General features: G+C 35.7%; 1 protein-coding gene across 1 annotated transcript; it reads left to right on the top strand.

The window, feature by feature from the left end:
* Positions 1 to 2,363: 2,363 nt before the first annotated feature.
* On the top strand, positions 2,364 to 20,614 carry LOC148293259 (uncharacterized). The gene is made up of 4 exons (XM_088256080.1): positions 2,364 to 4,154; positions 19,082 to 19,288; positions 19,404 to 19,968; positions 20,085 to 20,614. The coding sequence occupies exons 1-4, from the start codon at positions 3,437 to 3,439 to the stop codon at positions 20,506 to 20,508; spliced, it is 1,914 nt and encodes a 637-aa protein (XP_088112206.1). The 5' UTR covers positions 2,364 to 3,436; the 3' UTR covers positions 20,509 to 20,614.
* The last annotated feature ends 652 nt before the right edge of the window (positions 20,615 to 21,266 follow it).

Raw genomic sequence — 21,266 nt, 5'->3', positions numbered from 1 at the left:
CCTTATTGTCAGAGACAAATGGTTTTCCCTCATAGGCGATTGCAATTTGTTATGATTTTCCTCCAACCATCATAGGCGATTGCGTCTCAACGGTGGATCTCTATCTGCGTTTTCGGCGTCGGATCTCTTCCACCATCTTTTTGCGGTTTCTTTATGTTCGGAATAAGTCACAAAGACTCTGTAGGTTATCTGTGTAGTTTTCACCTCTCCTTTTGTGAGAGCTTTTCACCTCTCCTTTGTGAGAGCTTTTTATCTCTCCTGTGTGAGAGTTTTATTTGTATTGTTATGGCTTGGTTTTTTCAAGCTTGATCTAATTTTGATTATTCTGAGTTTGCAATCTTAGTTGGGATGCCTATACCCACTGGCGGACCCAGGAATTTTTTAGCGGAGGTGCAATTTTGAAAGGATAAAAGTTTTATAAAAATAAATTGAATATAAACAAATCATAATTGATCATATCATGAGTCGTGCGTTGCGGAGCCTCTTCTTCCTCGAGTTTGCTATTGAATACTTATCATAAGAGCCAAATCAGAAAAAATAAAATAAGAAGTAGATTACAAAAAAAGGGGGGAAAAAGAAACACCAAAAAAAAAAAAAAGGAAAAAAAAATGCAGCAATAGAACCAATTGATTTCCTTCTTTTTAAAAACCTTTTGTAATCCTTGTTTGAATAAGAAAGAAAAACATGTTTAAAGACTTTTTAAAGCCCACGAAATGCAGGCCTAAGCGTGTGTTTAAAGTCCATGAATTGCAATCCGGTTTCCTCCTCTCTTTTTTTTTTTTTTTAACCTAGCTCAAAACGACGTCAGCCAGGTGTGCGCTTCACAGCGCAACAAACATACTTTGGTTGAGTTATTTTGCCGGTCCATTAATTTTGGAGGCCTTATACAAAGAGAAATATTAAGGACCTATTTTTATAAATTAAAAAAAATTTCACAATTCACAAATAGAACTGAATTTTTTCCTTACTTAGAGTTAGAGCCCAGTCAATTATGTGCCTTTTGAAAAACTGAAAATAATAATAATAATAATAAGATGTTAAAATAATAATAATAATAATAAGGCTTTAGAGTCAAAGCCCAATCAGAACTAAATAACATGAGTCATGAGGTGACATGAGAGGTAGGGATGCAGAGCACCACCGTCTCATTTTTTTTAATTGTTTTTTATTTGGTTGCAATTGAATAGGATTAAACTATACTAAAAAGTAACAAAACGCCCCGTTTCAATTTTAAATCAAACTAAGTCATAAACGGGGCCGTTTAATATGAGAGAGAAACCTAAAAGAAACATCAGCACACAGTCGTCTTCTTCCTCGCGCAATTGTGGCTCCGCAACTCCAAAATTTCAAGGTTTTCCTTGCCCTGTCTTCTTTGTTTGGATGCCCTTGATTTTTGGGGGCCCTGTGTAGTAGCACAATCCGCACAGGCTATGGGCCTGCTGGAGTTCACAACCACCAACTGAGCGGAGGTGCAATTTGAAGCACCTACAATGGTTTTTCCGGCGAGGGGAGGTGCAGTTGCACCTCCTTGCGCCTTAATAGGTCCGTCACTGCCTATACCAGAGTTTATTCGATCCTGCGTGATCGTTAGTGGAGCCGCACCAGATTGTCTTAATTTTATTATTCGACCGCTCCGTTATTGTAATCGCCCTTTGTGGCTAGTTTGTTTTGGCCACTTGTGGCTAATGGCTTTTTTGGCTGAATTATGAATGCAATCCTAGAATTTCTCAAAAAAAAAAGATACGTGGGTTATTAGTGAAAGAATCCAACGAAAAGCAAAATGACATATAGTACGAACTCCAGTAAAATACTTGAAAATACCACATTCGTTAGGTCATTATGACTCATCGATTGGTTGGTCATTGTCATTTGTTCATTAAATAGTGTAGTATCATTAATTTTAAGGGTTTAATACACCGGTACCGTATATTTGGTCTAATACAATATTTGATACCATAGAATGTCTTCCCAATATGACGACAAAGTTGGAGCATTCCATTTAAAACCAATTTAATGAGTGTGAGGCGTATAATCACTACACCAAATTGAAGTTTTTACGATTTGATATTTATGGCACGCTTTTTGTGCGTGTCGTTAATAACTGACATTTACGATATATGACAAAGCACGCCTTAAAAAGATAGTAAAGCGTGCCGTTAATAACTAATATTTACGGCATACGAAAACATGCCTTAAAAAAGGTACTTTTGTGTTTTTTAATGGTGTGATTGTATATATGCCGTAAATGCACATTTTTTTTAATATATAATACAGCATGAGACTGAGTATGGGTAATTCAAATTTTTTTTTTCCCAAAACCCCCGATATATTTGCAATCCGCCAGAAAACATAATTTCCCTCGTTTTATTTTTCATTCATACGTGAACAGGCCCTCTTCACTTCTCTCTCCATCTCCATCTCACAAGTTCTGGATTCTCTCTCACAATTTCTGGATTCTCTCTCTGCGTGTCGTTAATCAAGAGCTCCAGTTCCTCATTGGCGAGAAGACTATTGCTGGATCCCTATTGCTTCAAAGCTGAATTCTCAGTGACATTCCAAAGGTACGATTCTCTAAAGCCCTAACCCCCAATGCTTGATTATGAGTTTTCTTATAGCTTTAGAGTTGATTTGGATTCTAGATTTGCTTATCTTGATTTTATTGGGGTTATTTTTGTAGATTCCATGTGAATGTTTGATTATATTTGATTGAATTTGGTTTCCATTTGCATGTCTGATTTGATTGTATTGAATCTAGATTCCCTGTGTATTTCTAATTAGATTTTGATTGAATTCAATCGAAATCAGCCTAGGTTAGGGTTTGAGTCATCAAGACCCATTACACGGTTGGTCCCATTTGGTGCTTTGAGTCAACTTGGTGTGTGATTGATTTTGCTTATTAGCTTCTCTCTCTCTCTCTCTCTCTCTCTCTCTCTCTCTCTCTCTCTCTCTCTCTCTCTCTCTCTCTCTCTCTCTCTCTGTGTGTCTATTTATGCAGAATAAAAGTTAGCATGAGTTGCTTGCCTTAGCATTTCTTTCTTTTGTGTTTCTTCTTTTGCTTTTTGCTTTTTGTGTTTCTTCTCTCTGTTTATGCAGAATAAAAGTTAGCATTAGTTGAGTAGTAATGACTGATAAAAACCAAAGTCGTTGTCAGTAGCAATGACTGGTTTTTCGGTCCTTGAGTAGGTTTAAACAGATTAAGTTAACAAGTTGTTCACTAGCAATGGATAAAGAATGGGCATACTTCCCAAGGTTATATTCTAAACTCTATTTTACTCAGATGTAAGATGTCTTTGTGATCGTCCAAATAAAATTACTAGTTTTCATTTGTAGAAATTCACTAGTGTATCAAAATGGAGCACGGAGTTTTGTCAATACAATTCAAGCTAAGGAGGAGAATCCAGAAAAAATAATATGCCCTTGCAAGGATTGTCTAAACATGCGCTACCAAACTTCCAATGTAGTGTATGATCATTTAATTGAATTTGGATTTGACCCTACGTACAATAATTGGGTTTGGCATGGAGAAATGTCAAATTCATCTATTCATCATGAAGATGTAGAAATGCCTGATATGTATAGAATGTATAGAGATGCTTATTTCCAAGATGATGGTGTTGTGGAACCAACACATGAAAGAGAAGAAATAGATCGTAAGTATCCTAGTTTTGCATCGGATCCATGCAATCTTAGATTGGCCCTTTCAACTGATGGGTTTAATCCCTTTGGTGATCTTAGTTCTAGATATAGTTGTTGGCCGGTGATGCTAGTTACTAATTACAATCTTCCCCCTTCATTATGCATGACGAAGGATAATATGATATTGTCATTATTAATCTCGGGCCCCAAGCAGCCAGGAAATGATATAGATGTATATTTAGAGCCACTAATTGATGATTTAAAAGAGCTTTGGAACAATGGGGTTGAGGTGTACGATTCATTTAGTAAATCCATGTTCAATTTGAAAGCTATTTTGATGTGGACCATAAGTGATTATCCTGCCTATGGAAATTTATCCGGGCATCCCACAAAGGGTAGAGTAGCATGTCCAATATGTGGTGTTAACACATGTTCTCTATGGCTAGACTCTAGTCATAAGTTTGCATTCATGGGCCATAGATGGTTTCTTGTTCACAATCATCCTTTTCGAACAACCACTACTACAAAAAAGGCAAAAGACGACGGGAATTCACCGTCGTGAATTTGGTTTTCAAACCGTCGTAAAATCGATCGACGTCTTTTGCAAAGTAAAACCACGACGCGAAATCACCGTCGTTGTTATAACAAACAACGTCATTAACAACCAAACAACCGACGTCTGTATACTGAAAAATGAACCAAAACATTGTCCTGGAGAAGAATAGACGACCTATTTTATACAACCTCCGTCGTGTAAAAGAATACAATACGTCTTTAAATAAATAAAATATGACGTTATTAAATCATACGACGTCCAATGTATTTATATAACCGTCGTGCAATAGTAATGCCACTTCGTTTTTTACATTAATATTGACGTGGAAATAGCGGTTAGGGTAAATCACCGTCGTTGTTATAACAAATAACGTCATTTACAAAACAAAACCGACGTCTGTACACTGAAAAATGAACCAAAAAATTGTCATGGAGAAGAATAGACGACTTATTTTATACAACATTCGTCGTGTAAAAGAAAACACTACGTCTTTAAATAAATAAAATATGACGTTATTAAATCATACGACGTCGAATATATTTATATAACCGTCGTGAAATAGTATTGTTACTTCACTTTTTCCATTAATATTGACGTGGAAATAGCGGTTAAGGTAAATCACCGTCGTTGTTATAATAAACAACGTCATTTACAAAAACAACCGACGTCTGTATATTGAAAAATGAACCAAAAAATTTTCATTTAGAAGAATAGACGACCTATTTTATACAAATGCAGTCGTGTGTATGTATATACTACGTCTTTAAATAAATAAAATACGACGTTATTAATATTTACTACGTCTTATATATTTACATAACCGACGTGGAAAATATGTTAGGCTCATGACTTACGACATATTTATTTCTATAAACGACGTAGTATGTGATATACAACGTCGTGATCATGTAAAAGACAGCCGTGTTTATCTATTTATACGTCGTCTTTAGTAAAATAATAGTCGTCTAATCCATCCAAGACGTCGTCTTTTGTAACGTTCAGGTTCGATATCTGTTCTTTTAGACGTCGGTATTATTGTACTGAAGTCGTGTTATTTGTAATTACATGTCGGCTCTTTATCCTTCTCCGACGTGATATCGTTAATAACTGTTTCACAATAACGTCGTCTTTTTTCACTTTTAGTTCGCTTTTAGACGTCGGTAAATTCAATGCCGTCGTTGAATGCTCCAAAACGTCGTTTTTTATTGACAATTTTATGGCAACAGACGTCTGTTTTTCACAGTTTTATAAGGACCGTCGTTTTATAATACTGAACCAGTATTTTATGTACTGATTGTTTTGTGTCCAAAACCTGCATAATGAAAATGAAGAAAACACATTACAATTTATTGCAAAATTAATGTCATACAGTAGTGCTGTTTAGGGCATAAATAATTTCATAAATTACAAGAGCATCATTCAATCCATATATCTTCACACCCATCTCGAATATTTTGACTCCCAAACTCACCCACTAGTTCATCAAATGTGTCAACATTTGGCATCCCTCTAGTAAATGGCTCACACTCAATTCTCACATCACCTAAGACATCATCACCAATAACATCATCATTATATTCTCTATTAGGCGCTGATAACACTACCGACCAACCATGATGCATCGGGTCGTCAACAAAAAATACTTGTTTGACTTGAGAAGCCAAAACAAATTGGTCATTCCTATGTCCAATTTTACTCAAATCTACAAGGGTAAATCCAAGTTCGTCGACTACAAGGCCGGAAGTACTATCTATCCAATCGCACCTAAAGACTGGGATTGTAAACTTTTGGTAGTCAAGGTCCCAAATTTCTTGAATGACACCATAAAAACCCATATTTGAGAGAATTGGGTTTTTATCCTTGGCACTAGCAACTTGCATGGTATGTGCAAGTAAATAAACTCCACTATTTTGAACTGTCCGCACATCATCTTGTGCCTTGATGTTAAATTTAACACCTTTAATAAGATAGCTCCTATATAATGGCACTGCCATGTTTGGACCAGCTGCTAGCCACCTTAAATTTTCTGATACCCCATGATTGCCTCCCTCATCAAGTTCACTTTGAACCTGCAAATTAATCATATCTTAATTCAATCTAACATAGAAAGAAGAAAATTAAAAGTCCAATATGTTATTGAATAACATATACCTTGAAGTGTAGCCATTGAATGAAAGTGCTATTGTGCTTATCTTGCAGCCACTTTGTTCTCTTTCTAAATTTTGGATAAGCGGCCTTGATGTGGATCATATGTTCCCTACATGACACGAAAAATTCAAGCATTACGGTCCCAAACATATAAGATAAACATAAGGAATAATTTAAAATGGAAACTTAAGGAATAAAACTCATACTCGATATAAGGTAGAACTTCCTCCGTATTCTCCAAGACATATAGATGTGCTTGGTTCAACAGGTCCCGATCAACTAAGCTCACTGTGCAACCTGATAATGGCTTTGAAACTCCTATCTTCTGACTTGATGGCACTCCAATTGTACTAATATCAAATAAATGTTCAGTGCAATATTCTACAGCTTCTTCAGCTATATAACGCTCCGCAATGCAACCTTCGGGATGAGTACGGTTCTGAACATACCCCTTTAGAACTTTCATATATCTTTCGAACGGATACATCCATCTAAAATAAACTGGCCCACATAGACGAACTTCTCTAACAAGATGTACTACTAGATGAACCATGATATCGAAGAATGAAGGTGGAAAGTATTTTTCAAGCAAACACAAAGTAACTACTACATCTTCTTCCAACTTATCTAGCTTGGAAACATCAACCATCTTTGCACATATAGCATTGAAGAAGAAGCACAAACGAGTTATTGCATACCTTGCAGGCTTCTCCAAAACAGAACGAATTGCCACAGGGAGCAATTGTTGCATTAAGGTATGACAATCATGTGATTTAAGGCCAAGAAGTCTTGAATCTTGTAAAGATACAAGATTTTTTATATTTGAAGAATAACCTTCAGGGACCTTCATACCATAGAAAGAATTGCAAACCGCTCTCTTCTCTGCTCTTGACAAATTCCAAGGCCCTGAAGGCAAACGAGTACTTCTTTCTCCATACTCGGGTTGCAAATCAGTTTTGACCCCCATGTTCAATAAATCTAACCGAGCAGCAATCCCATCTTTATTTTTTCCAGGGATCTCCAGCAATATACCAATGATACTATCACAAACATTCTTCTCAATGTGCATAACATCGAGGACATGCCTCACTGGAAGGTATTTCCAATACTCAAGATCAAAGAATTTTGACTTCTTCTTCCAACAAATTCTGTCACCATCATTTTCACCTCCACCTCCCCCTTTTTTCGATCCCCATATGTAATTAATATCTTCAACCATATGCAGCACTTCTTCTCCCCTTAATGGCTCCAAAGGCGTGCCATATTCAGGTTTCCCATTAAAAGCTGCACGTTGCCTTCTATATGGATGATTAATTGGTAACCATTTTCTATGCCCAATGTAACAAATTTTGTGGCCATTTTTCAACCTATGACTAGGTGTATCATCGCTGCATATTGGACAAGCTTTATATCCTTTAACAACACAACCAGATAAGTTTCCATAGGCGGGAAAATCATTAATGGTCCACAGTAATGCAGCTCTGAGTGTAAAATATTCTCCTATGTGTGCATCATACACTCCTCTAATCCCATCCCACAAAGATTTTAAATCATCAATCAAAGGCTCCAAGTAGACGTCTATATCATTTTCGGGTTGTTTAGGACCGGAAATCAATAAAATCAACATCATGAACTTTCGTTTCATGCACAGCCATGGTGGGAGATTATATGTAACTAAGATAACTGGCCAGCAACTATATCTGCTACTTAGAGAACTGTGGGGATTGAATCCATCAGATGAAAGAGCCAATCTCAAGTTTCTCGGCTCATTACCAAACTCGGGCCATTTATCATCAACAAGTTTCCAAGACGGGGAATCCGCCGGATGAGACATCTGACCGTCAATTGATTTTCTAGCAGCATGACAAGTCAAATTCTTAGCTGTCTCATGTGATTGAAACATCCTTTTAAACCTTGGAATTGGAGGAAAATACCACAACACCTTCGCTGCCACACCCTCTTTCAAGAATCCATCTTTGGTTTCCTTCCACCTTGAGATACCACAAGTAGGACAATTAGTTGAATCTTCATACTCCTTCCTATACAAGATGCAATCATTGGGGCATACGTGGATTTTCTCATAACTCAGCCCCAATGCACACAAAGTCTTTTTTGCCTCATACAAAGAGGCCGGTATTGTATTTCCTTCTGGAAGCAACTCGCCCTGAAGTATCAATAATTCTGTAAAACATACATCACTCATCCCATGTTTTGCCTTCAAATTATACAACTTCACTAATGCCGATAACTTGGTGTGCTTTCTACAACCAGGGTACAATGGTTGATCTCCATCCCCAATCACATTAGCAAACTCATAAGGATCGGATCCAAAATCACCAAAATCATTATCATCCATCTCTATTTCTTCAGACACAAAACTGTACCTACTATGGTCATCATCTTCTTCAACATTTCTACTAGCATTATTAGTTGCAATTGGTTCCCAAGGTTCTCCATGAAATGTCCAATTCTTATAGCTTTGGTCAACTCCATTAAAGTATAAGTGATCCCTTATAATTCCAACCCCAAACAATTTCAAATTCGCACATTTAACACATGGACAACGGATATGCGTTGTAGTTAGAAGATTTTCTACAGAAAATTGCAAAAATGCTTCCACCCCTAACTCATATGCCTTCGATCTTCTATCCGAGTGCATCCATGACTTATCCATCTCCGACACTATATCCTATTATCTATAATAAGGTGAAAAGACAAGCAATGACTATCACTTATAGCAGATTATATAAGGTTTTAATAGCAAATAATAGAGTAAACAGACGACGGTTTTTAAACAACAACAGACGTATTACACATATATAGACGACGGTTTTGAAAAGAAACGTCGTCTAATGCTAGCAAGAAACGACGCCAGCGAACTTGAACCACGACGGTAGTTAAAAACTGCGTCGTGGTATATATTTACAAACGACGGTTTGTTAAAAAAACCGTCGTCGTATGCATAAAAAGATATCGAAATCCCAGTTTATTTTCAAGAACCCAAAATATATTCAGAACACAACATATATAAGGTGAAAAGACAAGCAATGACTATCACTATAGCAGATTATATAAGGTTTTAATAGCAAATAATATAGTAAACAGACGACAGTTTTTTAACAACAACAGACGTTTTACACATATATAGACGACGGGTTTTAAAAAAACATCATCTAATGCTAGCAAGAAACAGACGCCAGCGAACTTGAACCACGACAGTAGTTAAAACAAGCGTCGTGGTATATTTTTATAGACGACGGTTTGTTAAAACAAGCGTCGTCGTATGCATAAAAAAGATTTCGAAATCCCATTTTATTTTCAAGAACCCAGAATATATTCAGAACACAACATATACATTAATACTAAGCACGAAACCAACATATACTAAGCATGAAAACATTAAATCCATTCTCGATTCATAATAACAGAGAGTATTAAAAGATCCGACAACATTAAACCCTAAACCCGATTCATGAAAACAATAAACATTAAATCCATTAACCCATACCGTCGACAACATTAAAACATCACAAAACCCTTTACCACAGAACTGAATATCATTCAATGAATTTACAAGCATGAGATTAGGGTTTGCACTTACAGGTAGGCAGAGCTCACAGCTTATGGCCAACTTGGATTCGACGGAGTTGTAAACTTGGCCAACTTGGATTCGACGGAGAGACCAACTTTGAATTAGAGTTGAAGTGAGAGAGCGGAGCGAAATGTTTTAGGACACAGAAATTTTGGCAACTTGTATAAGAGTTAGAGCGAAACTGAAAATTTTAGGTCGAGGTGAAATTTTTAGAAAGCGCGCTTTTTAAAAAACATCGACGGAAACAGAAACACAATCGTCGTTAAAAGTTCAACCTAAACATGACGCTTATTTTGAAAATGACGTCGTTGTAAATATCTTTACGACGCAAAACCAAACTACCGTCGTTAAACCCTAATAGACAAATATAACCTAAACCCTAAACCCTAATAAATAAAACCACAATTATATATATATTTTTAAAAAAAAATAATTTCTCCAAAGGGATTAGGGTTTTATGTCCTAAAATATCTCGTCCATAAAACCCTAAACCCTAATCCCTTTTCAAAATTTATATAAACCCTAAACCATGAAAGTATAAGTGATGTTGTGACTCATGAAAACATTTCTCTTTTTGGTTTTAATTTTAAATTTGTATAACTCAAACTTAATTTTTTAAAGCTTAAGGGGGAAGAAAATATCTCAATGACTTCATAGGAGTTGACGTTGCATTTTTTGGATTTATTTTCAATTTATTATAAATATTTCGAATTAAATAGAATAAAATATTATTAATAAAACCCACAAACCACGTCGGCGTTAATAAATTAACGACGTTTTAAATTATAATAAACGATGTAATTTTTAAACAAACGTCGTTTAAAGTTAAAACAATGGCCATTTTTACACAGAAAACGACGTACAAACCATTTTCCACGACCTAAACGTGTATATGTAATTAATACACGTCGGTATATTATAAAAAACGACGTGTTAAATAATATACCATGACGCGAGAGATTAATTTATCGACTTATTATTTTGGAGCATACTACGACGGTACCTACAACACTACTGTCGTGTTTATTTACCACGTCCTAAGTTCAAATTACCGTCGTATTTTTTCAATTTATACGTCTGCCTTCTCTGTAAACCGCCGTCTTATTTTTATAGCTTTTTAAAATTAATTAATTTTTCTTTTATTTTGGTAATATCTTTCTTAACACAAAACAAAATTTAATTCTCAATCCTCAACAATATTTTCATCTTAAAAGGCAAATCTCTTCGTGTTAAATATTGATCAATATTTACACAATATATGTACACAAATTTGGCAAATACATCGTGGTTTCTTTTCTGCCTTCACCCTCAGCTTGTTCAACTGTTTCTTCCTCTCATATGCAAGCTGGGCCCTCTCCTTCCTCTTGTTCTCAAGCTTCTGCACAGCCACAGATGAATATCTAATAATTTCATAAAATCAAAATCAACAAAGTGTGAAAAGCTCACTCCTCGATTCCTGGTTACATTGTAGTCCCCTTTTCCACAGTGATCAACCTCAATCCTTCTGTGTAGCAGGGGGGAACCAGCCTTAGATCCTGTTGTGGGTTGTGCGTCTGCAAACCCATGCAGGTTCTAAAGCTGGTTCCACCCTTGCTACACAGGAGGATGTAGCAAACCCATTTGCTTGGTCTTGTGAGGAATCATTCTGCAAACCCATTTGCTTTCAGAAAGACAATTTCTTGTGAGGAATCATTCTGCAACCCTAATTGAAAACTGAGAGTTAAAAAACGCGTGACAAAATCATATTTAAACAAATTATATAAGTACAACATCGGTTCTAATATACATAGCGACGTCATATTTTAATAATCAACGTCCGTTTAGATAAACAAGCGCCGTCATAACTACATTGGAAATCCAAAAGTCACTTGGCGAGTATTAAAAAGAGAACGACGTCGTTTTCAGAACCCCAAAGTAACCACGTCGGTTTATTAAAATACAGTCGTTCGGCAGTTGTGATAACTACGTCAGTTATGAATTATTTACCGTCGTTATAAATTTATAATACGACGGTTTGTAAACCCTTTTACGTCGCTTGGTAAAAACTATGACGTTGTTATGTGTGTACAACGTCATTTTAAAGAAACCAAGGTTTAGAAATGCGCTCTTCGTAAATCATCGACGGAAAACAATAAAACCGTCGTTAAATATGACATCTATACCCTAAACCCTAAACCCTAAACCCTAAACCCTAAACCATAAAATATAAACCATAAATTATATATATATTTTTAAATAATTATAGAAAAGGATTTATGGTTTTAGGGCCTAATATATATTAACCATAAACCCTAAACCCCAAAAATAAACCTTCATCCCCCTAAACCCTAAACCATTAAAGTATAAGTGATGTTGTGACTCATGAAAACATTTTCCTTTTTGGTGGTAATTTTAAATTTGTATAACTCAAACTTAATTTTTTAAAGCTTAAGGGGGAAGAAAATATCTCAATGACTTCATAGGAGTTGACGTTGCATTTTTTGGATTTATTTTCAATTTATTATGAATATTTGAATGAAATGGAATAAAATATTATGAATAAAACCCACAAACCACGTCGGCGTTAATAAATTAACGACGTTTTAAATTATTATAAACGACTTAATTTTAAAACAAAACGTCGTTTAAATTCTAAACCATGACCATTTTTGCACATAAAACGACGTACAAAATATTTTCCACGACCACAACTCTTAACTTCTCGCCGTCTAATATCAAAAAAACAACGTCCTCTATAGAACCAAGAGCGTCGTTTGAAAAACCTCTTACGTCGCTTTTTTAAAAACTGTGACGTTGTTATGTATATACAACGTCTTTTTGAACAAACTACGGTTTTTCACAACATGAAAACCTCAACAAATTTACAGGGACGTTGATTTCAACAAAAACTTGCGAATTCTAACCAATTTTGTACAAAAACTTGTCTAATTCTAACAAAATTTGTACATTTTATAAAAATGTTTAAGTATGCTAAAATTCCTCTACTCCATATGAACACACACAAACTCTGCCCATTCTTTCCTAACTTCTTCAATGGCAGCTTGGGGGTATGGCGCTTGATCCTTTCCTTTGGCAAACTGCAGTCCATAAACAAAGATTAATCTCATAGACGAAGCTATTATTCATTCACCGACGTAGTATATATATTCAACGACGGTATTTTTAATTTACCGTCGTTGATAATATAAAAACCCACATAAAAATAAATCTGAAAATTTTCTTCTTACCATCTTCTCAAATTCCAGGGAAGTATCCTTTATGATGTCTCTCATAAAGCGCATGACATAATACCCGCATTCTACACTGCTTGGTTGCTTTGGAGTGCTTTAGAGCAGAGTTCACAATGTTTTTCCCGTCCTCATCCACAAACCGATTTCTAGGCAGTGGATCCAGAAAATATACGGTTTCCTTCTTTGCTCTTACAATGATCAAGACCCAATGACGGCTGCACAAAATAAATATAAAGGTTAAATAGTGTTATATGCAGAGCATCATACAAACAAAATCCTGTCTTTTGTTTTGGAGACTAACCCTGGATTGTAAGGCATCAGGAAAATCTGTTCACCATCTGTTTTTTGAAGACGATTGGCTACGAGACGTGATCTTTCAGTTAATGAACCAGCGTCAGCACTAACTAGAGCAGGGTCTATAAAGCCAACCATATTCACCATATTTGCAGCTTTCAGATGATCAAACAGGCACCTAAATATATGAATTGAAACCATGAGTGTTTTTTTTTTTAAACAAAAGGAGAGTGTCAAATGAATATTTGATAAGGACAAACCTCATATATACTGCAACGACAGTAGCCCCAATTTCTTCCATGCCAGCAAATTGGGTAATATCTTCATGCAAGACGAAGGTGTTACGATCTATGCCAAACACCTCCTTCTCAATCATAAAGCTCATAGCCTTCTCCTGAGGCTTTAGTGTCGATTCAACATAACTACAAAGAAGATGGCAACTCCAGCTTTGTATAATCTGGTACTTCAGTACTCTGTTTGAACAAATAAAGCAACATAAGTGACGTGGTAAATAACTAACAACGACGGTTTAAATAACAAAACGTCGTCTTAAAATGAGTTACACGACGGTAAAAAAATACCGTCGTAATGAATACTTTATTACGTCGTTTAAATAAAACCGACGTCTAATTCAAATGCAAAATTCATAATTAATGAATTTACCTTTTCAATTTTCTTTTCTCCAACACTGGATTGCTGTTTTAATAAATAAAGAGATATATATATAAGAAAGATTGTACAATAATTTAAACATTCAATTAAAACAAACGACGGTTGAAAGAAAATATAGACGTCTGAAAATTGAAAAAGAAATGAAAAAGGCAAAGTTAAGAGAATTTACCTTTTCATCTTTCTTTTCTTCAATCTTTTCACGATCCCCAGATTTCTGTTATAAGAAATAAACTCAATATATATAAGACATAGTACAAAAAGGGCAAAAAAATTAAATTAAACCGTCGTGGTAATAATAACAAACGACGGTATTTAAGAATTACAGACGTGTATATTTAATCACACGACGGTAAATAATAAACGTCGTCGTATTTCATATACTACGACGGTATCTAAGCTTGTACAACAATTTAAACATTCAATTAAATAATTGCAGACGTGTAACATTCATTAAACGTCGTGGTAATTCCTTTATTGAAAAAAAAAATTGAAAAAAGCAAAGTTATGAGAATTTACCTGTTCAACTATCTCAAGTATCTTTCCTTCTACTCTCTTTTCAACTTCCCCTGATTTCTGTTATAAGAAATAAAGAAATATATAAATGACATTGTAGAAAAATTAAAACAAATAAATAAACCGTCGTGGTAAACATTAACAGACGACGGTATGAAATAATTACAGACGTCTGAATAACATCAAACGACGGTTTAATAAAGAGCGTCGTGGTATAACTTTAATACGGCGGTAAATATAAACAGAGAAACAGAAAATTCAAAGTTCAAAGACGTTACCATTTCCTCCTGCTGTTCCCCATTCTTGGCAGTATCCTCCTCAAATTGTAGGGCTCTAACATCAAGTGCCCCAGAACAGCTTGCTTTGTCAGACATTGGATTTTTGGGACTTTGCCCTTGGATTTGGGACAATGTATTCAGTTTCAGCAGGCTTGGATCAAAATTGGGGATGATTTTTGAAAGCTGACTCAGCAAATTTTCCCTCTCAGCTTCTACCAATTGCTTCGTCCTAGCCTCCATCTTTAAACTCTCTTCCCTTGATCTAGCCTCCATTTTCAAAGTCTCTTCTTAAAGGACAAGTCTTACACTTTCCTTCAATTGATCAGCAAACCTAACCTTCTGTTGTCTAGGTAAGTTGAAGTATTGCTTAGGGGAAACCCCAGCCCCTACACCTCTAACTCTTCCTGGATGCTCGGGACCCAAAGCCATTGTCAAAACATCATTGGATCCTGACAGAGAAATTGTGCCTTCAGAGACTTGCTTTTGCAAATCATCCTAACAAAAGGACATAATAAAAAGTCAGAATAAGGAAACAAACGACGGTTATTTATAAAAAATAGACGTAATATAATATTTCACACGACTCAATAACATAACAATCGACGTAATATAATATTTAAGACGACGCTAACTAAATACCGACGTTATTAATATATTAACACGACGTCAATAATAATCCACCGACGTCTTATGATATAATTACAAAAAACAGAGCATGGATTCCAGATTCAGACATTTAACGTCGCCTTTTAAAATATTTCGACGTAGTAAAACTTTTCACACGACGGAAAAATATAACAGCAGACGTAATAAAATTTTTAAAACAGAGTGAGTAGGCTTACAATTAATTTTGCTTTCTCTGCAGTCTTTGGATCCGGGATGTTACCATGTTTGTCTTCTCTTGCTTTTTTCCATAAGGTAGATCGATCAATATCTACCCCAGGCATGATTTCCTTCAAGTCCTCCTTAAAACCAACATATCCTTTTTGAGACAATCGATGATTGTACTCGAGTTTCTCCCTCCTCTGTGATTGTTCTTCATGCACAGCCTCAAATTCTTTAGATAACCTTGAAGCTACAAAGGCATCCCATTGAGCTTTCTCTATGAATTTGTATGTTTCAGGGGGCTGCCTTAATCTATCCTGCTCCTTGATGAATGGAAGGATATGAAACCTCGTTAGTGTGGACTTGAAATCTTTCCATTTCTTGGCGGCAGAAGATAACACCATTTGCTTGCCCCCTTTACCAACCACAAAAGCCATGTCAACGGCTTCCCAAATCTGCTCTTTTATATCCTTGGATATTTGAACCCATTTCTTGTCCACAAGTGGGACTCTGGAGCGTGCCAACACACCAATGTAGGACTGCATCTCATTATGTGCACGGCCATAAGGTTTCCCTTCTTCATTGTACTCAACAACAGGCTTGATTTTCTGAATTTTTCTCTGCACAACACGGGGCATTGTGCTCATACCCCGACCTGACTTTGCCTCCTCAGAAATAGTTGCCGTGCTGGCTGGTTCTGTCTCAGAAGATGAAACAAACTTCATCTTCTTCGAGGATTCATTTTTTTTCAAACCAGACTCCTTACTTTGGGATTGAGAAACCATGGTTACAGACAAATTAAACCTGCAAGTGAAAATATATCAGTGAAATTAAGAAAAACCACGACGATTATTTATAAACTACGACGTATTATAATATTTCAAACGACGTAAGAACAAAACAAACGACGTAATAATAAATTTACACGACGGTAATTAATCACCGACGTTATAAAATATTACAACGACGTCAATAATAAACAACTGACGTCTTATGATATAATAAAAACAGAGTATTAAATATTACAACGACTTTAATAATAAACATTCGCCGTGGTATTGAAAATAAAACGACGTAAATATTAATATACCGTCGTCTATACCACAAAAACAAATTAGGAACGACGTAAAATATTTTCAGCAGAAAAATAATTAAAAAGATTTTCGAAACAAAAACCATTGTTCAGAGAAATCAAACATGCGATGAAAGCTTGGAAACTTAAAATGATATCCTTAAAAATCAAAAACAAAAAAAGGATATCATTTTAAAAAACAACGACGAACACTTTCACACGACGCTAGGGTGACTGACGAACCGTCGTGGTCTATAAATCTAACCACGTAAATAATAAGCCACCGTCGTCTTATTTAGTTGAAGTAAAAGAACCAGAGTAGTGTTCAAACTTGGAAACTTTTCGTCTTTGTCTGCAAATTTTATCAAACTTGGAAAGAAAAAATGTAAAAAGATTTAAAAAAACGAAAATGATATGCGCATGCAAAACAGGAACAAAAATCCTTCCAGAAATGCTTACCCTTTGCTTGCGATGAAAGCTTTCTTCTGGAGTTTGGTGTTTCAGTTCAGAGATGAAGACGAAGAGGAGATAAGCTTGAAAGTTTGAAACAGTTCTTGGAGAATGAAAAATGAGAAAAGCTTGAAAGTTTTTCTCGGGTTTGCAACCAATGCAAGTATGGGTCAGGAAGGCGAAAAGTTTAAAATAATAAAAAACCTTTTCATAACAACGACGCTATTAATAGTATGCGCCCTAGTATGATACATTATACGGCGCTATTGTTAACACTGCCCTATAATATTACTTTCAACGACGGTATGTTTTAATGAAACGACGTTTTGAAATCGAATTACACGACGCATGTTTCTTCAAAAAAGATGAATCGTCATTTTCCAATTCACCAAACGACCTTATATTCAATAATAACGACGTTAAAAATTAATACCACGTCGTTTTAATTACTCATACCGACGTGTAATTTTTTTAATTACACAATAAATTAATTTTCCAAAAAATTACAACGTCGTTTTTATATAGCGTCGTTGTTAAATAATTTATACGACCTTATTTTAAATTTAAACGACATGTATGTTATATATAAACGTCGATATTTTAAAACACCGACGTGGTATATAAGATTTGTTTATAAATAATGGGTTTTCTGTCTTTCTGTCGTCTTCATTTTTCAATTAGGGTTTCAACTTTTTCTCAATTCTCTGAAGGCACATCACCTCTCTGTCTCATCTCGCTTTCATTTTTCAGTTTGGATGTTGATGTGTGGGCGCGTTTGTGTATCTGAAAGACACAAACACGCACACATCATCTAAAAAATTGTCTTTCTGCACAGAAGGAGAACAAGGTCTGCATCAGCCCTCTTTCTCAGCTCCTCCATGATGGGGTTCTCTGGGTTGATCTCCATGGTCTTCTTGCTCGACATGTACCCAGCCGCTCTGTTATCCCTCAAGGCCTGAGCCTTCATGATTCTTTCCATGTTGGCAGTCCAGCACGGTCAGACGGTCAGACACCACAACCTTCTCCACTCTGTCACCCAAAACATCCTTCACAACCTTGCAGAGTCCCTCAAACTTCTCCTTCAACTCTTCCTTCTTCTTTGCCTCGTCTTCTCTCTCATCAAGCTTGAGACCTTCCTTGGCGGCTGAGACAAGCTTCTTGCCCTCAAACTCCTTGTGAGAGTAATTGGCACATCATCCACTTCTAAAACATTGCCTTTGTTCATTATGGTTCGATTATGATGAGGAACAGAGTTCATTCTGGTAATGATAGACGAATAATTGCATAAAATTTGTACGTCGTTAATTTAACAAACCGTCGTGGTTAGTACAATTATGCGACAGTAGAGTTATGGATACCGTCGTAGTATATTATAATTAAAAAGTCGATAAATTTATATTTACAGTCGTGGTAACTTAATTTAAAGCGGCGATTTTTTTTGTAATTAACCGTCGTAGATTCCTTTGAATTTATGCGTCGCTGACTAAGAAAATTGGGTCGTGTTTATTAATTAATTAACACGGCGTCTTATTTTTATATCGTCGTCTTTACTTTCTACGGCGGTGATTTCATAGATGCAGTCGTTGTTTTTAGGTTCAGATTTTAACTCTGAAAATACCTTTAATAAGACGACGCTTTTTTAATTTTGTGCGTCATGGTTTCAAAATATCTATACGTGTGCCGTTTTTTAGGTGTTTAAAGTATGTTTCTACGACGGGTTTCTATTACCGTCGTCTTTTAAAAAACAACGACGGTTTTTTGATCTACCGTCATTGTTTACTGGTCGTCTTTTGCCCTTTTTGTAGTAGTGAACTGAAGAATGGTATGATGGAAAGGAAGAACATGGGGTTAAGCCTAGAATGTTAAATGGTTTACAAGTTGTAGATGTTGTCAAGAATTGGGAGAATGATTGGGGAAAAGTAGGAAAAAAGAGAAAGCATGGAAAGAAAAGAAAGAAGAAGAATGCAGATGCTATTTGGCCGTGGAAAAAGAAATCAATCTTCTTTGATCTACCTTATTGGGAGGTTAGAAATTTCAAATAGCATTATTTACATGTCATATCTGTTTTACTTTACCCTTTCATTTTTCAATGTGATTTCATATGTACTTATAAAACCTTTTTCTGTTTTAATATTTCAAACTTTACTTTTGTGTCACAATTTAGATGTGATGCACATAGAAAAAAATATTTGTGAGAGCATAGTTGGGACACTTTTGAATACGAAGAGAAAAACAAAGGGCAGGGAAAATATCAATTTGCCTCCAGGACCACACATGTTAACACAAGAAGAGAAGAAAGTGTTTTGTGAGAGACTGCAACAGTTAAAATTACCTGATGGTTACAGCTCTAACATTTCAAGTCATGTTTCATTAGAAGATTGTAAGATTTTAGGCCTTAAGTCGCATGACTGTCACGTTTTATTACAACAATTACTACCAGTAGCATTAATGGGCCTTTTGTCAAATGAACCAAGGATTGCCATATTTCGGCTATGTTCATTTTTCAATGAATTGTGTCAAAAAGTCATTGACAAAAATAAATTGGAATCTCTAGATGCCAATGTTGCAGAGACCTTATGTATGTTTGAAAGGTATTTTCCTCCATGTTTCTTCGATGTTATGGTTCACTTGACAATTCACCTTAGTCGAGAAGCCCTAATAGGTGGTCCAGTCCAATTCCGTTGGATGTACCCATTCGAAAGGTACTCTTTCATTAAGTTTCAGTATATTTATATACATATGCAATTTGATTTAAGCTTCATTAAAACCTCACAAATACATTTCAATTAATGCTCATTAGTTCTATGTCGTGAACTAGATATATGAAGGTATTGAAAGGATATGTGAAAAATCGTGCTAGACCCGAAGGATGTATGACAGAGCGTTATGCAGCCAAAGAGTGCTCACGTCATTGTAGTGGGTACATGAAAGAAGCTGCTGAAATGGGTGTTCGACACACCAGAAAGCTATTAAGAATGATGCTCTTGAAGCCTCTTCGGCCAACCATAAAGCTAAATCTGCTAACCTTCTATCCAAATTGGTTAACCTTGAGGCCTTTTCTACTCACCATCATGGTAATTCTGCCAATCTTCAAGGGAAAAAGTGCAAACTACTACATTGGACAGGAAGTGGAGAAGTTTTTGCACTTGCTGAAATTTCATCCACAAAACCTGAAGATAATGTGCACTTTGTGCCACTTGGACCAGATTGTTGGAAAGTTTGGGTCCTTGAGGTACTTGTAGGAGGCCAACCCTTATTCCGGCCAACACGTGAATTTTTTCTTATTGAAGATGTAGTTCTTAGTACAACCGCATGGCCAATCAAGTTCATCTCCTCCAACTAGCTCTTGATTGAGGTAACCACTATATTAATTTGTAAAAAAATTGGGATTAATTTACTGATTGCTTAGTATGTGATTTAATGGATTTACTCATCTATTTTCTTTTGTTATGGGTGATGTTTCAGCAAGAAGAAGCTTATTTGTGGAGAGAAAATGGTCAACTACACTTACACTCGCTGCTGCTTAGTATCTTTTGCTTTCTATGGAGATGAAGTTGCTTAGGTCTGGATATTTGAAAGTTAGCGCATCTATTGAAATTGCTTGGTCTTTTTCTTTTGCTCTTTTGACATTAGGTGCAGCAGTCCATCCATCAAATGTTATGATTTTGTATTTGAAATTTCAATTGATTAATCCAATCACATGGAGTTTAATCCCTTCATTAATCGCATTCTTATTTGTTATATATTTTATTCTTTAATACTGAGTTGGATGGCATTAGTTTTATAAATTTTGAGTGTCAATAGGTAACAGGTACTAAATGAATGATACAATGAACGTGAGTTTTATTATTACCCCCCAAAAAAAAAAAAAAACCAATCACGGCGTGCAGATGAAGCCGTAATTGTTAATTGATAGTCTTCATTTACGACGATTAGTGCATGTCGTAATTGCTTACACGGAATTACGGCTCACTATGCAAGCCGTTTAAAGTAATTATAA

The sequence above is a fragment of the Prunus avium genome, chromosome 7 (genome assembly GCF_965620075.1).
Source record: "Prunus avium chromosome 7, drPruAviu1.hap1.1, whole genome shotgun sequence".
NCBI classification, from domain to species: Eukaryota; Viridiplantae; Streptophyta; class Magnoliopsida; order Rosales; family Rosaceae; genus Prunus; species Prunus avium.
This window is presented reverse-complemented; position numbering and strand designations above follow the sequence as displayed.

What these genes read in the sequence shown, in the direction of transcription:
- LOC148293259 (XM_088256080.1), top strand. Translation starts at nt 3,437, where the DNA reads ATGCGCTACCAAACTTCCAATGTAGTGTATGATCATTTAATTGAATTT. An exon ending in TCATCCTTTTCGAACAACCA is followed by an intron (nt 4,155 to 19,081) that starts CTACTACAAAAA and finishes AGTAGTGAACTG; the next exon opens with AAGAATGGTATGATGGAAAG. An exon ending in CTTTGATCTACCTTATTGGG is followed by an intron (nt 19,289 to 19,403) that starts AGGTTAGAAATT and finishes TTTTAATATTTC; the next exon opens with AAACTTTACTTTTGTGTCAC.